General features: G+C 34.8%; 1 protein-coding gene across 4 annotated transcripts in view; it reads left to right on the top strand.

Annotated features, from left to right (window-relative positions):
• METTL25 (methyltransferase like 25) overlaps nt 1–18672 on the top strand; it is a 124507-nt gene that overhangs the window by 55889 nt on the left and 49946 nt on the right. For all 4 annotated transcript variants that reach the window (XR_003432922.1, XM_027107115.1, XM_027107116.1 and 1 more), the window contains exons 6-7: nt 12635–12729; nt 16184–16213. Coding sequence is in view for 3 of the 4 variants with exons in the window: in XM_027107115.1 (XP_026962916.1) it covers nt 12635–12729; nt 16184–16213 (125 nt within the window). In the remaining variant the exon portion in view is untranslated. The remainder of the gene's footprint in view (nt 1–12634; nt 12730–16183; nt 16214–18672) is intronic.

Consider the following 18672-nt stretch of genomic DNA (forward strand, 5'->3'; position numbering starts at 1 on the left):
ATTTATTATTTGTAGAATTTTTGATGATGGCCATTCTGACTGGTGTGAGGTGATACCTCATTGTAATTTTGATTTGCATTTCTCTAATAATGAAAAGTTGGGCATTTTTTCATGTGCCTATTTGCCATCTGTATGTCTTCTTTGAAGAAATGTTTATTTAGGTCTTCTGCCCATTTCTTGATTGGGTTGTTTATTTTTTTGATATTGAGCTGTTTGAGCTGTTTATATATTTTGGAAGTTAATCTGTTGTCGGTTGCATTGTTTGAAAATATTTTCTCCCATTCCGTAGGTTGTCTTTTCATTTTGTTTATGGTTTCCTTTGCTGTGCAAAAGCTTATAAGTTTGATTAGGTCCCATTTGTTTATTCTTGCTTTTATTTCTTTTGCCTTGGGAGACTGACCTGAGGAAACATTGGTACAATTTATGTCAGAGAATGTTTTGCCTATGGTCTCTTCTTGGAGTTTTATCATGTCATGTCTTATATTTAAGTCTTTAAGCCATTTTGAGTTTATTTTTGTGTATGGTGTGAGGGAGTGTTCTAACTTCATTGATTTACATGTGGCTCTCCAGCTTTCCCAACACCACTTAATGAAGAGACTGTCTTTTCTCCATTTATATTCTTGCCTCCTTTGTTGAAGATTAATTGACTGTAGCTGTGTGGGTTTATTTCTGGGCTCTCTATTCTGTTCCATTGATCCTATGTCTGTTCTTGTGCCAATACCGCACTGTTTTGATTACTGTAGCTTTGTGGTATTGTCTGAAGTCTGGGAGGGTTATGCCTTCAGCTTTGTTCTTTTTCCTCAGGATTGCTTTGGCAATTCTGAGTCTTTTGTGGTTCCATATGAATTTTAGGATTATTTGTTCTAGTTCTGTGAAAAATGTCATGGATAATTTGATAGGGATCACATTAAATCTGTAGATTACTTTGCGTAGTGTGGCCATTTTAACAATATTAATTCTTCTAGTTCAAGAACATGGGATATCTTTTTATTTCTTTGAATCATTTTCAGTTACCTTTATCAATGTTTTATAGTTCTCAGCATGTAAGTCTTTCACCTCCTTGGTCAGGTTTATTCCTACTTTTTTTTTTTTTTTGATACAATTTTAAAAGGGATTTTTTTTTTTTTTTTTACTTTCCTTTCTGATATTTCATTGTTAGAATAAGGAAATTCAACAGATTTCTGTACGTGAATCTTGTAACCTGCTACCTTGCTGAATTAGTTTATCTGTTCTAATAGTCTTTAGGGTTTTCTATATAGACTATTATATCATCTGCATATAATGACAATTTTACCTCTTCCCTGCCAGTTTGGATACCTTTTATTTATTTTCTTGTCTGATTTCTCTGGCTAGGACTTCTAATACTATGTTGAATAGAAGTGGTAAGAGTGGGCATCCTTGTCTTGTTCCAGATTTTAGTAGTAAGACTTTCAGCTTTTCCCTGTTGAGTATTATGTTGGTGTGCATTTGTCATAAATAGCTTTTATTATATTGAGATATGTTTTCTCTATACCCACTTTGGTGAGAGTTTTTATTGTGAATGGATGCTGAATTTTATCAAATGCTTTTTCTGCATCTATTGAGGTGATCATGTGGTTTTTATCTTTTCTTTTGTTGCTGTGGTGTATCACATTGATTGATTTGTGTATGTTGAACCATCCTTGTGACCCTAGGATGAATCCAACTTGATCATGGTATATAATCCTTTTTATGTGTTGTTGCATTCAGTTTGCTAATATTTTGTTGAGGATTTTCGCATCTGTGTTCATCAAAGATACTGGCCTGTAATTTTCTTTTTTGGTAGTATCTTTGTCTGGTTTTGGTATTAGAATAATGGCGTCTTCATAGAATGATTTTGAGAGTGTTCCCTCCTCTGCAGTCTTCTGGAAGAGTTTGAAAAGAATTGGTATAAGTTCTTCTTTGTACGTTTGGTAGAATTCCTCAATGAAACCATCTGGTCCTGGACTTTTGTTTGTAAAGTTTTTTCTTTATTTCAGATTCTATTTCAAGTCTAGTGATAATTGTTCAAATTATCTGTTTCTTCTTGATTCAGTTTTCATGGGCCTTATATTTCTAGAAACTTGTCCACTACTTCTAGGTTGTCCAATTTATTGGCATATAATTGTTCATAGAATTCTCTTATGGTTTCTTTTTTGTATTTCTGTGGTATTGGTTTTTATTTCTCCTCTTTCATTTCTTTTTTTGTTTATTTGGTCCTCTCTCTTTTCTTGGTGAGTGGCCAGAGGTTTGTCGATTTTGTTTATCTTTTCAAAATCCCAGCTCTTGGTTTTATTGATTTTTTTCTAATTTTTTTGAATCTCTATTTTATTTATTTCCTCTCTGATCTTTATTATTTCCTTCTTTATGCTGACTTTAGGTTTCATTTGTTTTTCTTTTTCTAATTCTTTTAGGTGGTAGGTTAGGTTGTTTATTTGAGATTTTTCTTGCTTTATGAGGAAGGCCTATGTTGCTATGAACTTCCCTCTTAGGACTGCTTTTGCTGCATCCCATGTGTTTCATATGTTTGTGTTTTCAGTGTCATTTGTCTCAAGGTATTTTTAAATTTCCTCTTTGATTTCATTGTTGACCCACTGGTTTTTTAGTAGCATGTTGCTTAGTCTCCATGTAATCATTTTCTTCTCATTTCTCTTTGTGTGGTTGATCTCTAGTTTCCTGTTGTTGTGGTCAGAAAAGATGCTTGAACTAATTTCTGTCCTCTTAAATTTGTTGAGGCTTTTTTTGTGAAGGGACACTGTTTTATATGAAGCAGTCAGGGAAGACCTTGTTGTTAACATAACATTTGAGCAGACATTTGAAGGATGAGAGAGGGACCAATGCAGTTATTCTGGAGAAATAGTGTTCCAGGCAGAGGGAACAGCAAGTAAAAAGCCCAAAGGGAGGAACTTGCCTGCCTTTTTCAAGGAACACTGCAGACACCAGTATGGATGAAACAAAGTGTCAAGATCAGAAGCTGGGAGATCAGTTAGGAAGCTGATCTAGATGAGAGATGATGGTGGTTTAGATCAGAGAGGAGCAGTAGAAGAAATGGTTAAACTCTCAATATTATTTTTAAAGTATTGCTAGCAGAACTTATTGACAGATTCAATGGGGGTGTGAAGGAAAGAAGAAAGCCAAGTGTAATTCAAAGATTTTTGGCCTGAAACAATGGGAAAATGGAGTTGTCATTTAGTGAACTGGATACGACTGCTGAAAGAATAGAATTGAGGTAGAAATTGTTTAGTTTGGGACAGGTTGAGTTTTACCTTCCTTTTAAAAATTCAAGTGTGGAGGCTATATTATCAGTGGATAGATAATTCTGGGTTTCTGAGGACAAATCTGGGTTAAAGATAAATCCCTGAGTTATTAACATATAGATACTAAGTCTGAGTGAGATCACTTAGGGAGCAGAAATGTTGAAAAGAAGTACAGAGACTGAACCTAGGAATATTCCAAAGGGGTTTGGGAAGATAAGGAGGACCAGCAAGGTGACCTAATAAGGAAGAACAGTACAGTGTTGCTCTCTTACTTAGCAATGTATCTTGGAGCTCTCTCCATTGTTAACATATATAGATTTACTAAATTTGTTTAATACAGGACAAAGTATTTCTTGGAATGGATGTACCATATTCTATTTTGCTTCTGCTATATTGATGGTATTTTTTTTCTAATTTTCTCCTCTAACTATAATTTTTATCTAGTTCCATAGTCTATCTGGATTATTTTTGTTTATTTGCAAAATGGTTTTATTTTTATATTTTTCTGAATGCTATTTATTGAATAATCTATGCTTTCACACATTGATAGGAAATGACACCTTTCTCAGATAGTGCATTTTTAGGTTCTCTTCTTTTCCCTTAATCTGTTGGTTCCTGTGATAATACTATACTGTTAAAATTACTGTAGTTTATTTGAACCTTTGAAATCCAATAGAGCAAGTTCCCCAAAGTTCTTATTTTTCAGAATTTTCTTAGCTAACCTCATTCATTTTTCTTTTATATGAGTTTTACTTATTTATTTACTTTAAAAAGAGTGACCATTTTACTTCATTGGTCTGTGTAAGACATACAGATGAAATTTTATATTTTTTAGAGACCAGATATAGGGTTACTGAGTGAGTTTCCCCAAAGAAGAGATTTCAGTCACGAAGGGCTCGCTAACTGCAGCTCATTTATTGTCTGGGCTCAGCAGTGGAAGCCAGGATATTCAGTGCACGTATGGTGAACAATGCCAGATAGGAAAGTCGAACAATAAGGCTTTTGTTTCATATTTTGCTAGAGTTCTTTCTAATATTTCTAGTGTAGATGCGAAAAGGGTAGACCATCTTTTAGAGAAGGAGATAGTTAATATTTAAAAATCTTATTTAATATTAACAATTAGGAAGCATTTTAAAATTTGATGATGAAATATTTTATTTATCCAGAGATCTTGACAAGAGGAAAATTGAAATGTTGATCACATCAACAATTTAATAAGGCTTAGGTAGAAAAGTTTACTTGAGTCTTTCATTTGGGATTAAAGTATATGTGGTTTACAGTGCAAATTCATAGAAAAGTTGCAAAATGTTTTATGCTTAAAAAGAGTGATTTTTAAATTATCTCATTTTCTTTATAATGTATAGATCAAAATAAACATTGCTGACCAGATTTAAAGTAAAAGCTGATTTTTTTTTTGCGGTACGCGGGCCTCCCACTGCCGTGGCCTCTCCAGTTGCGGAGCACAGGCTCCGGACGCGCAGGCCCAGCGGACATGGTTCACGGGCCCAGCCACTCCGCGGCATGTGGGATCTTCCCGGACCGGGGCACGAACCCATGTCCCCTGCATCAGCAGGCGGACTCTCAACCACTGCGCCATCAGGGAAGCCCTAAAAACTGATTTTGATAATTTGTGTGTCAAATGAGTTTTAGAGTCAGATTGTTAAAGTTCATTAAAAAAAAAAAAAGCCTGTTGGGATTTTTATTGACATGCATTGAATTTAAAGATCATTATGGGAATAAATTATGTCTTTGATATTTTTTTCTCTTTGTAACATAAATTATCTTTTCATTTATTTGGTGGTTGTTTCAGATATTTGTGTTAATCTTGCCCAATTTTAGTTTGGTTTATTCCTAAGGATTTTGTTGGGGTTTTTTTCTTCATATAAGAAATATTTATTGGGTGCCTGACACATGCTAGTCACTATTCTAGGGACCAGGGATACAAGATTGATCAAAACCAAGTCCCTGCCCTCATTAAGTTTATACTCTGATAGAAGGCATCAGGGAATAGAAAAACAAATAAATAGATACATAATGTCAGGTTATAAACAGGAGAAAAACTGAACAGGGAGAGGAGGGTCAGATATGTGAAGAGTAAAGCAAAATCTCTCAAAAATCACTTTATAGGGCTCCCCTGGTGGCGCAGTGGTTGAGAGTCCACCTGCCGATGCAGGGGACATGGGTTCGTGCCCCGGTCTGGGAAGATACCACATGCCGTGGAGCAGCTGGGCCCGTGAGCCATGGCCACTGAGCCTGCGCGTCCGGAGCCTGTGCTCTGCAACGGGAGAGGCCACAGCAGTGAGAGGCCCCTGTACCGCAAAAAAAAAAAAAAACACTTTATATATTTTTCCCTATCTTTTTTTCCTATCTTTCAATAATAGTCATTGTGGTTTTAAATAAGATAGTCTAAAACCCTCTATATACAAAGGTATAATGTAAGTTGAGATTATTAATTTAGGTGACAAAAATTTGTCTCTAACAGCATAATACCTGTTTATTTTTCCTAGATAAAATTATATGTCAGATTTCATTTAGGTCTAAAGAAAATTTAAAAGTGTGTATTTTCAAAGTAGAGTGAGGACATGTAGATAATCTTGTTTCATCTGTGTAATTCTGTTGATTCAGTTCAACAAAGTTCTGTAGTAGGCAGCAGAGGATGTATGATAAGTGAGATACTCTCTTTCCCCTTATGGAGCTCATGATGTAGTGAGGAATTCACAAGCAATTATGTAGAACTTTCATGCATGTCTGAGAGTGATATATTCATGACCTATAGATTTTAATCAACTACAGATATGAATTATTGAAAAGATGAATGAAAGAAGTAATGAGTGATGGATGTATAAACCAAATGGCTATTAAGACTAGAAGAGAGAGTAATTTTTCATAACTAAGGGATAAAGGAAAGCTTTCTAAAAAAGGTGACATTTGGTCTTCATTTAGAAAGATGAACAAAGAAATTAGGGCCAGATTATGAGAGCCATGAATGCTATACTGAGGTCTCAGAATATTATTCAGTGGAAAGCAAAGTATACTTTGTTCCATAAAAATATTTTTGAGTGTTTAATGCAAAAGAGTTGCATACATTCATTTACATTTCTGAAAAGTAGTGATTTTTTGCATGATAGAAGATAGACTGGCATGGAGCTAGATCAAGACAGGGAGACTGGTTAGGGAGTAGTTATAAGAGTCCAAAGCAAGGATGCTTTAGATAAGGACAGTAGGAGGAGACAACAATTTACCAGGCCTTTTCAGAGATAAAACCAACTAACATGGTAACCAATGGTAGGGAAATGTGGTAGGGTCGGGGTAAGGGTGGCGGTGAAGGCTAAAGATGATGGCAGGGTTTTAGGTTGGTTGACTATATAATGATATATCATTATGGGTGAAGATCAGATTTGTGGGCTTAGGAAATGAGTTTATTTTTGCATATTTTTCATTTTAGAAATGTTCAGCAAATAGTTTAAAATTCTTACGTCAAAATCCAGAAAGAAGTTCAGACTGAAATAATGTGGGAATTAAATTTAAAGGAGTAGATATAATTGCCCAGAAACTGGAGTGAGGTATCTACAAGCCAAGGATTGCCAGCAACCACCAGAAGCTAAGAAGAGGCAAGCAGAGATTCTTTCCTAGAGCATTTGGAGCGAGCATGATCCAACTGATACCTTGATTTCAGACCTCTAGCCTCCAGAACCGTGAGAGAATACATTTCTGTTGTTTTCAGCTACCCAATGTGTGGCCATTTGTTATGGCAGCCCTCTGAATATATTACAGGGATCATGAGTACGTATTGAGATATGGACAAGATTGTCTAGGGAAAGAGTATAGATAGGGCAAGAGTTCAGACTAATTTTGGGCAATTTAGATAGACTTAACTATGCCCAAATTTTACTTTAAAAAGCAGTAAGACCAGGCAAATGTGATACTTGGTTACCATACAAAATTTTTAGTACCCATTACATTTTACCTAGCCGCTTCATACTTTTGTTTACCAGATGAAGGCATGTGAGTTTATGAGCCTTTATTCAAAGAAGTATAAAAGAGGCTTGGGGAATGAGAGGATTAAGCCTTAAGAACATTTAATAGACAGAAAATAATGAGCTATCAAGGGGCTATGAAGAGCATTAGGCCACAAATAAGAGAGACTGATACCATGGAAGCCAGATGAAGAGAATGTTTTAAGGAGGGAGTATCAGAAGCTCTCGAAAATCTACAGTAAGAAAAATACCCATTGGGTTTGGTCTCAGATGCTGGTGATGATGGAAACAAGAGCTGTTTGAGTGGCCTTTGTAGATCTTTTCAGAAAGATACTGTTACTCTTAATATAGAGGAAGGACAAGAAGGCAAAAAGAAAGGGAAAAAGAATTTTTTAGCAGGTATTACATTTACCCAGTCAAGAGCTAATGAAGATTGAAAACGAAAAGGAGATATAATTAAGAGGATGCGTATATAAGAACTTGGAGATTAAAGGAGAGAAGAATAAAAGGTTGTTCTAAAATTCAAACTTGTTTAATTAAGTGGATAATATTATTAACACAAGAAGGAAGAACTAGTAGAACATCTACATTTACAAGAGTAATGTATTTCTAAAGCCAGCAAAGACTAAGAAACTGGGCATATATGCAGAGAAAACCATAATTCAAAAAGGCACATGCACCCCAGTGTTCATTGCAGCAGTATTTACAGTAGCCAGGTTATGGAAGCAATTTAAATGCCCATCGACAGACAAATGGATAAAGAAGATGTGGTACATATATGCAATGGAATATTACTCAGCCATAAAAAGGAATGAAATTGGGTCATTTGTAGAGATGTGAGTGGACCTAGAGACTGTCATACAGAGTGAAGTAAGTCAGAAAGAGAAAAACAAATATCGTATATTAACGCATGTATGTGGAATCTAGAAAAATGGTACAGATGAATCCATTTTCAAGGCAGAAATAGAGACATAGATGTAGAGAATAAACGAATGGACATCAAGTGGGGAATGCCGGGCAGGAGGGTGGTGGGATGAATTGGGAGATTGGGATTGACATATATACACTAATATGTATAAAACAGATAACCAATAAAAACAAGTAATATCTCATGTAAAAAAAAAAAAGACTAAGAAATGAAATAGAAGAAAAAAACAAGAGGCTTCATCTACTCCAAAATTATCATTTAAAGATAGCATGAAAGTGCTCGTAAAGGAAAGCAACTTGATTCACTGATAAGGAAGTTTAATGCCCAGTTTAACTAGATTTGAATATAAGTATATGAACACAGTTAAATAGGAGACCGAGACTTAACAATAGAAATGGTGAACACAGTGACTTTGATACAGGACGTAGAAGGGAGCCTCATTCTTCACTGCAGTCAGAATGAAGCTGGTGAAATAGATTCTAAAGATTATATTGAATCAGTATATGAAAGGCTTTGTTTGAGGGTGTCTCTCTGTATCAGTTTTTTGCACTTGTTCTCTTACAAATTGAACAGCTGTGAGGCTACTGTGACCTCAGTCAAAGAGGAAACTGTGACGCAGACTCAGAAAACTTCAAGGTGATTACACAATCATTGGGTTGTCCAGAGGAGTGAGTCTTTAATGTGGTTTCACATAGCCCTGAGCCAAGGCTGGCAATTGCTGTAAACTGCCCTAGGACCTTAAAGTTCATGGGTGTTTTGGATAGAGATTTGGGGAGCCATGTGCATGGAGTAAGACTGCCCTTCAGCTGTCCTTCACACTGTTATGTAGGGTTGAAGGGAGAACTTTCTTACACACAGGTTAAGGGCACCCTTCTGTAGGCCTTCACCTTCATCAACACAAGTTAGGGAACATGCTTGCCATCTTTCAGCCTCCATTTCTCCAGTGACAGCCCTGTGTGCTCAGTTTGTGACTGCTCCCCTGCTGGCTTCCATGCTATATCATCTGAAATCAAGAGGAATGCCAGGAGTCCTGTGTATCGGTGTCTGCATCTTCCCTTTATCAACTGTCAAGCCCAGAACTCTGTATTCCCCTGAAAAATTCCTTCCTCCGCCCCTACCACAACACTCACAGCTTCACCACTATCTCTCTAGGGATGGTAAAGACCAAATCCCATCGTGCCTTTGATCCCCATTCATGTCAGCCCTCACCAGAAACCCTGGCCTCACAATTCATTCCTGATTTCTGGGATTCTCATCAAATGTATCTCTATATGTCCTTTGTTCTGACTAGTCTTCTACCTCTCCTCAATTCCAAAATTTTCTGGAATTTGGTCATTCATTACTAAAAGTGTCTTTATCTGCAGCCTATTCTCTGAAAATTCCTTTACTGTCTAATCAAAACTTAGCTCTTTGCTGAGGAAGCATACTTCCCATCCTCATCGAGCAGTGCATTTTTCTGTCTCAGTTCCCTTGTATGAGGTAATTAGCCTCTCGATTGCTACTTCAAGACTGTATGCATCATCTAATGCTGTTTCAGAAATCACCACAAAACTGAATGGCTTAGAGACAGAATAAATTTTATTATCTCTTACAGTTTCTATAGGTCAACAATTTGAGAGTAACTTTGACATGGATTTCTTAGATTTTTTTTTTCCTGGAAATAATATACCCCTTCCATTGTAATATATTTTCCAGAAATACTCTTCCCATTTCAATCTAATGATAAGTTATAATTTTTCTCAGTCAGTTTTTTTAGATTATTATTGGCAGAGGAAATTTCTACCTGTTTTCAGACAAGTAGACCTGCTTTTTTCCTGGCAACATAAGGTGAATTGCAGAGCAATGATGGCACACTAATTATACTTTTCATTACAAATGCATTGCTTGTTTCTTAAGTGGGATTCTTTTCATGTTCTGTAGTAAGTTGACTTTCATTTCTTCTTTTCCCCTAGTAGAAATTTATTTTGTAGGTATTTGGTTGGGATATTATAAGTTGAGAAATTGCTGGCTAATCATTTTAAATGGTAAAATGTTCTGGTATTATGTTTTTGGAGATTAACTGTATCCTGTTGGAAGCACTTTGTTTGTTTGTTTTTCATTGTCTTCCCCTAATATTTACATGGCTTGCTTCCTCGTTTAAATCTCTGCTCAAATATCACATCCTCAAAGAAGACTTCTGTATTAATTAGGGCAGAAGTATTCAACTAGTGTGCTGTGGATGCTATATGGGAGTTCCCGGGATACTGCTTCCTTCATCCCATAGGTTTTGCCTCAACACAGTTATCTGTTTATTCCACTGTGATGTACAAAATTTGCCATATTCCCAGAGGGCTGAGCTACAAAAAAAGTTTGGGAAGCATTAAGATAAAGATTTAGGTGCAAAATGGGTTCAAACCCAAAGTAACAGTGACTTCAACAAGACAGATAGATATTTCTGTTTCAGTCCAGAGGTAGACAGAGTTAGTAAGGGAGCTCTGCACCAAAAAGCCTTCCAAGAACCCAGAGTCCTTCTATTTTGTTGCTCCACCATCTGCTTGCCAACATGAACACATTCGAGGGATGAAGTAGAGTGGAAAGTGTGGGGGAAAGATCATGCCCCCCCCCCCCACTCCTCTTTGAGCATTTGCACACATCATTTCTGCCCTCATCCAGTTAGCCAAAACTTACCCTCTAGCTATCCTAGTGACTGCATGGGAGTCTGGGAATTGCAGTCTTTAACCCGAGCAGCTGAATAGCCAGGTAAAAATTGAGTGCTGTTACTACAAGGAAGAAGGAGAGAACAGATGGGGGAAGGGAAAGAACTAGCTGTTTTATTGGTTAGCACTTTTCCTAACACTCTCAATAAAAGACCACAACCCCATTTCTCTAGCCCCTTACCCTTTACAGTAAAGTTTAGATATTTCTTTCTTCAGTTGTAAGAAAAAAATTGAAGTACTTAGAGTAACCCTTTGATTTAGCAATAATCATGTTTCAGTTAAATCATAAAGCCTTCAGTAAAACTCAAACTGCTGTTTCAAGGCATCTTGGAAATTGACAGAGAAGTAATCCAGGGTCCCTAGTTACTGGATAGGCTTCAAGGGCTCCATGATTCCTGGGCACTTGTAAAGTGAAATTGTTTATATAGCCTGGTGGTTAAGAGCATGGCCCCTGGTGTCAGACTGCCTGGGTTTAAATTCCAACTCTGCCATGTGCTAGATTTGCAACTTAGGCAGTTTTCTTAACCTCCCTGTGCTCACTTTCTCTATCTGAAACATGAGAATAATAGTATACCTATTTCACAGAATTGCTGTGGGGACTAGTTAATACATTTAACGCTCTTAGCATTTAAAGCTAGTTATTACATTTAAAGCACTTACAATAGTGCCTAACAATATTAAGTGCTGTATAAATACTAGCATTATTATTATTTATATTCCTAGGGCAGGGTCAGTATCTTCCATCTGAGTATCAATAACGTCTATTGTAAATCTTACTTTAATACCTGAAAGAAATCACTATCACAGGCTTATGATCTGCATGAAATTTAAATTTTCTCTATTTTAATAAAAAATCATTTGACCTTTCATAACACAGAAGTTTATTTAGTGGAATCTACCTCAACAGTATTTTCTTTTAAAGCATTTTCTTGTTTTCTAGTTCCTGTTTTACTTAACCTAATAGAAAATTTATATTCATCTCAGTTTTCTTTTAATTGCTACAGTTTTGATAGGCTTAAGCTTTTCTAGACTTTAATTTAAAATAGAAATTTTTTTTTTTCCTTTTGAGAAACCCTGTGCAGTTAATAGTTGTACATAAGGGGCTTACACATCTGCAAGTTGCACGTGTAACTCTGTTAGTGAGTTGGGCAGCAGATACCTGTGATTAAGCAGAAAATGTTGATTTTTTTTGTTGTTACTCGAACCATAAATGCAGTTGAGCCAAACTGAATCACAGTTGAAAATCTTACAGCCTGTCAAGGGAGTGAAAAAATAAGAGCCTATACAGCTGTTCATTTTCTGGAAAGTGAACATCGTGGCTGGAAAAAAAATTGGTGCTTCCACATTGTTAGGAATGAATTAATATTGTTCTATAATAAGTTGCCAAATGTCACATTTAATAAACCATTTTATTAGAAAGTCGGGTCAGCAGTAAATGCCCAGTATCTCATTACTTTTCTTCTGTAGTTACACTGAACATGCAAAGTATTTCCATTTTAAATTGCTTTTGCTAAATATTTGAGAAATAATTTTGGCAAATTGGTTGGTATCAGACCTGGAGCTTAAATACAAAACAGCTGTTGTTGAGAAAATACCATTTTCATAACATTAATATGCTTTTAATTAACATACTGGAATGAACTGTTAAACATTACCACTTACATGTTAAACTACTGTTTGACTTTCAAATGACTGATTTGCTTTCTCAATAGATTATTTACTTTAACTAAAAGAGGAAGAATTTTATTTAAATAATCCGTATTTTTATTCCGTCTGCAGAATGTACCCAAGAAAAGTGGGGATTTCCAATGTGCCACTATTTAAAGGAAGAGAGATGGTGCTGTGGCCGGAATGCCAGAATGTCAGCATGTTTGGTATGACTGTTTTTTTTCCTGGACTTAGAGTTTTATCCAGATGTTGCAGAATTATATTTATTTATTTTTGGCTTCATTAAATGCCAAATTTTGCAGAGTGTCATAATTAATGTTTTTGTGCATTGCAAATTATGAGGAAGAAAATGACTTACCTTTCCAACATTACTCTGCATGCAGTGTGATAACAATTTATAATTATACTATAATTCTACATTATAGTACTTAATTTCTTACATATAATTACTTTAATTATCATATAAAATGTACCAACAACCAAGTCTTAAACACAGAATTACTGTAGTGCTTTATCCACAGCTCTGTGGTATGTTTGTGTTTGTTTGTAGCAGATCATTTGGCCTCCTAATTTTTTATAAAATGGGAAAAATATTATTAAGCTACCTGGGATATGAAGTAACTATCTAGTTAAGTGAAATCTTTATTTAGCTCGTGTCCTTAGACCTAGAACACTTTAGCCACAGTCTTCTCTGTTTGTGGTGTTATGTTGGTTTAAAAAGGAACAGATGCCAGTTAAATGGTATAAGTGGACTTTGTCATCATAAATTTAAAATATAGCTTTTAAAATAATGTGTTTAATGCCCAATCCCAAGATAAATTAACTATTTTGTAGTCATTATCTCAATATTTTTTATATTGCCAGTAACACAGCAATATAAAAAAGTGTTCTAGTGTTCTGGGTCACATATCTGAGAATTAACTTCGAAATCTTATTTATGCTCAAATAATGATTTCCTTTTGTGAGTCCTCTTAAAATACTTTTCTGGGAATTTGGCTTTCTTTCATTATATTTGTAAATGATACTCATTTAGGGTCTTGTTAGAATGGGAGGTCATTCTTGGAATGACTTGGTTCCCAGAATGCTGGCAGCTTATACCCTCTAGGCAAGAAACTGAAATAGTCTTTTATAGGGAATCTGATTAGCCTAAGAGAAAAGACTAAAGGTATTGGCATTAGGGATTTCACAATGAAATAGGACCTTTGTGGTGAGATCCACAATTAAAAGTCCTCACTCATAAGCACAGTGCTTCTAATCAAGTTTATGATTACCACATTTTAATTATCAAAAAGCCAAGAATCACTAGTTGTCTAAGAAAGTCTAACATGAAAGAAAAGAGATCAGATAAACAAATAGAAGAGTAGCAACTTGGAGGAAATGGATACTATCCAAAGTAAAATAAAATAACTATTAGTATCCCTTAGAAAATAAAATGATATAATATATCCACAAAATAAAAATGTTTGCTATAAAAATAAACATTCAACAAACCAAAAAGAAGAGTTTTTGAAAAATAAATTCCAGAATGTAGAATTTGTCAACCGTGCCACACTTAAGAACTTTGCCTGACCAATGTCAGCTTCTCATGGAATGCCCCTCTCCTAAACTCTATCCCTGTCTTTGCTCACCTTGACTTCTTTTTTTTGATGCTAATCTAGGAAAGTCTAAGGAACATATTTCTTTTGGTGCATCTTGTTTTATTGCCTTTTGCTCCATAACTGACCTTTTCTACAAATATTCAAAACTTAAGGGGTTGAGAGAGAGACACACAGAGAGAGAGAGAGAGAGAGAGAAGTATACCTTTCTGGTGACACTTTCAGATAAATTGTTAAGGGTACTAACCAGAGGGGAAAATTTAATTACATTAGTGCAATCTTGTCAGCATACTTTTAGCCTGATAAAACTGTAAAATATTTTAGATTAGTATGAAACGAACACTTGGTATATTTATTGGCCAAGAAAAATTATTAATGTTTGTGAGAAACTGCTTATCACCTACCTGATTATCTTTTATTATGTAATCAGAATTTATCATTGGTATTTCTAAAACAAACACATCAGCAACACATACCAAAAGTAGTCCTGAGTTATATGAGATTTTTATTGATGCCAAATCATTTATTATTAAAAACTTTTGTATCTTTATTATTGATAGTTCGGCCTTTTAGCAAAGCAAGTAACACAAAAATTTAATCTGAAATGAACACAACCAGTACTGTAAATGAAAACTCTGTTTTCTTCAATAACATACTTGTTCTGGGCCTGTTGCTACTTAATTTAATACAAAAATTATATAGTAACTATCTTCTGTATTCATAGCACTCTGGTTCTTGATGTTCATGAAGGTATCCTTGAAGTCAATGGAAAAATTACATTTTTTTTTCTTCAAAAAATTTCTTTAAAGCAAGCTTTTATACCATGAACTCATTTTCCCACTAACTCTTCATGGTGTGAGGGCATGAGAAGTAAACCGGGGTTCAGAAAACAAGTTTTTAGTTCCTATTCACCTGCTAACTAGCTGTGCAGCTTGTGTCAAGACCCTGCCATTGTCAGTGACCTCGTGCATCTGAGAAAATTGCACTTGGGATAATCTGCACATTTTCTTTCAGTTTTAAAAGTACACGATTCAGCTGTATCTAAAAAGTATTATTTATAAAGACATAGCCATCTGAAGCAAATATGAGTACTTTAAATGTGAGTAGGAAGTATATGCACTGTTACATTTTACTGTTTTTCTTTATGTTTGAAATATTTTCTAAGGAAAACTTTAAAAATAAAATTTTAGCTAAAATGTTATATCTAATTTAGTTATAAAACAACGTAAGTGTAGAAATGCATGTCTAAAAAATTGAAAGTTTCAGAAGGCCCTATTCCATTTTTAAATTATAACAAATCCTTTCATGTATGTTAGATTATGAGTATTTATGAGAAATATTGGGAAAATTTTATAAAATATTGGGAAAACTTTATAAAATTTTATAAATATTGGGAAAATTTTATAATTTTTTTTTTATAAAAGTGTTTTGAATTTTAAATAAATATCAGTGTAAAAGCAGCTACCTATAAAATTGCAAAAATATGTATTACTTTCTCTTACGGTGACTTGATCATATGTGAATTTGATTTGAATTTGACCATGCAGACCAAAAATATATGTACTTTTCTAAACTAAGATTTCAACTATAATCAGTTCAATATAATCTTGTTTAATAAAAGATGAAATTATACGTTTATAAAAAATTGGAAGAAAATAAGTTAAAAAGTAGTATGTATATAAATATGTTTATGTATGTCTATAAATAATAATAGTTTTGGATTTATTTGATTGTTTTAGCTGCAATAAAAGTGAGCCAAGAATATGTCATTTTCTTTCTTTCCTGTTTTCTAATTCCTTCTAAAATTCAAGGAGTGTATACAGTTGGGGTGTGTATGTGTTTGTGTGCATGACACACATCCATATATCAGCCCTAAATTATACAAGTGTACCAGTTAACATTCCTTAATGTTATTAACACTTTTAAGTGTATAAACTTATATGTTATCATTTAATTAATCTTTTTAAATGTCACTTTTACAAGCCCTTATACAGTGTGTTTATAAGTCTTATAAGACAAGACTAAATATATCAGCTGTCTTTGTCTTATTTTTTTCTCCTTAAAGGCACTGGAGCGCGTTGCAGTCGGCCAAGGGGTAAGTGAGCGTTTTTACTCTAATCCAACTGATGAATGTGATAGTTTTTCGCAAAGTACTCTTCATACTTGACCTGCTGATGAACCTAAAACCTGATGGATTTTTATAAGTATCACCTGTTCTTGTCACCTATTCATATTCAAACTTATACATGTTCTGTAAGTTTACTTTAAAAGAGAATTTACTTTAAAAGAGAATTCTCAGGAAAAGTAAATTGAACTTTTAGGAAAACTTCCACATTATACTCTTGTACTAATGTCTCATTTATTCATACTATATTAAACAGTCTATAAATATTTCTAAAGAATGTTATTACTGACTGTCAGGCTTTTATGGGCTTAGTTCAAGCAAAGATAAACAAGGTATAGCATTCAATTTATTTTTTAACTATAGTCCAAACCACACATTTTAGTTGGTTGTTTTTTAACTTTCTTCTTTATTGACTTCATTAGTCATTAGTTGCAAAAACCAAATGGGTTTTTACATATAAACAGATGTTAAGTGTATCCTTCACATATTCATGTAATTGCCTTTTCCTCTACCTTAAGATTTATGAAACATATTAGGAATTTTAAAGTATTTTTTTAAGAGTTCCTTTTAAATTTTTCACAAAAGTTTTCTTATTGCCCTAAATTTTAGAAATTTCTCTTTTGCTTATTTTCAGGGAGGATTAATATGTCAATTTGAATTTTTAAAAATAATAGTAGCATAATAGTAGCAACAAGTATCATTTACTGAGTGCTTTCTCTGGGCCAGACACAATGCTAAGAATTTTGTGTGGTTTTTTTTTTACTCATTATACCTATCTGAAAATTGATAAAAACTGATTTTTTAAAGGCATTTGAGCATATTGTTTAAGTGTGTAAGCTTTAGTCTCAGACTGCTGGTTTGCGTCAGCAGTCTGCTGGTCTTCATCAGTTACTGGCTTAGTGATCAGAGACACATCATGATTTCTCCATAGCTTAATTTATCTGTAAAATAAAAAAAAATAATAAAAAAATAAGAGTAACAATAATACCTTCCTCATAGAGTTTTTGTTAGGATTAAATGAGTGAAAGATGTAAAATGCTTAAAACCATGTCTATCACATAGTAAGTGTTCAATAAATATCAACTGTTGTTACTGTTACGGGTGGTTAATAATTATGATCATGAAAAGAATACCTAAGTTTAACACAGAGCTTACCAAAGTACTGTTCAAAGTTTTCTTCATCAATTTCTTCATCAATTCTTCATCAATTCTTCATCAGTTAAAGTGCTGCATACATGGCCTGTGAGATCGGGACTATTATCCCATGATACACATGAGGAAACTGTTAAGTAGTGAACACTGAGATTTGAGTCTCTTGACTCTGGAGCCCTAGCTCTTAACTACAGTACAGATCAAAATAGTGGTTCCTTTGGGGTCTGGAAGAGGAAAGAGCCTTAATCATAATAGTGCCCCAATGCACTTGTGCTCTGTTTTTCAATTTCCCAAGGGCTTGTTCATGTTTACAGTCAAGCTTATGAGTTGGGTATTCCCCAGACTTACATGAGAACATGATATACAGCAGAAGTTTAGTAGTGCATTCTAGCTCAGTTAATTGCAGTGTTCTTTTAGCTTAGTGCCCTTTCCACTAGACCTGTAAAATGCATGTCTAATATATATATACACACAGACACACACACACACACATATATATATATATATATATATATATATATACACACACACTTTAAGGGTGTACTCTTTCTGCTCCCTCCCATTTTAAAATGCATTAAACTGTTAAGTTGATTTATCACTTGTGAAGGAAAGAAAGTAAACTCTGAGCCACATCTAGCTTATTCCTGGAGTAGTCAGGCACAGGCTGCTTGGGAGATGTTGACTTCCTTCCCACTTACCCCCATCTGTATTTATCAGGATGGATAGTCCTAGTTATTCCAGGAATGCACATTCGAAGGCACTTCATAACTCTCCTTTCTCTTAAGAAACAGCTGTAAAGCTCTTATTTACTCAGGGTAACTTGGGAAATGATGATTTTATTCTATCCTGTTTGTGTTCCTCTGTGCATTCCATTTTTGTATGTTCTCTTGCTTAAAATACATTTCTTGGTCTTTTTTGGTGGCCTTTCTACAATCAGTTTGTTTTTTTGTTTTTTGTTTTTTGCGGTACACGGGCCTCTCACCGTTGTGGCCTCTCCCGTTGCGGAGCACAGGCTCCGGACGCACAGGCTCAGCGGCCATGGCTCACAGGCCCAGCCGCTCCGCAGCATGTGGGATCTTCCTGGACCGGGGCATGAACCCCTGTCCCCTGCATCAGCAGGCGGACTTTCAACCACTGCGCCACCAGGGAAGCCCTACAATCAGTTTATAATAACAATATAAATATACATTTATTTCTAAATTATTTGGATACCATTTTACATAATTTTTCTAAAAGGCATGGGAAAGGAGAGCTTTATTTTTAAGAGTTTCTTTGCT

Source organism: Aethalodelphis obliquidens, unplaced genomic scaffold (genome assembly GCF_003676395.1).
Source record: "Aethalodelphis obliquidens isolate GAN/ISIS:26980383/991018 unplaced genomic scaffold, ASM367639v1 scaffold8, whole genome shotgun sequence".
NCBI lineage: Eukaryota > Metazoa > Chordata > Mammalia > Artiodactyla > Delphinidae > Aethalodelphis > Aethalodelphis obliquidens.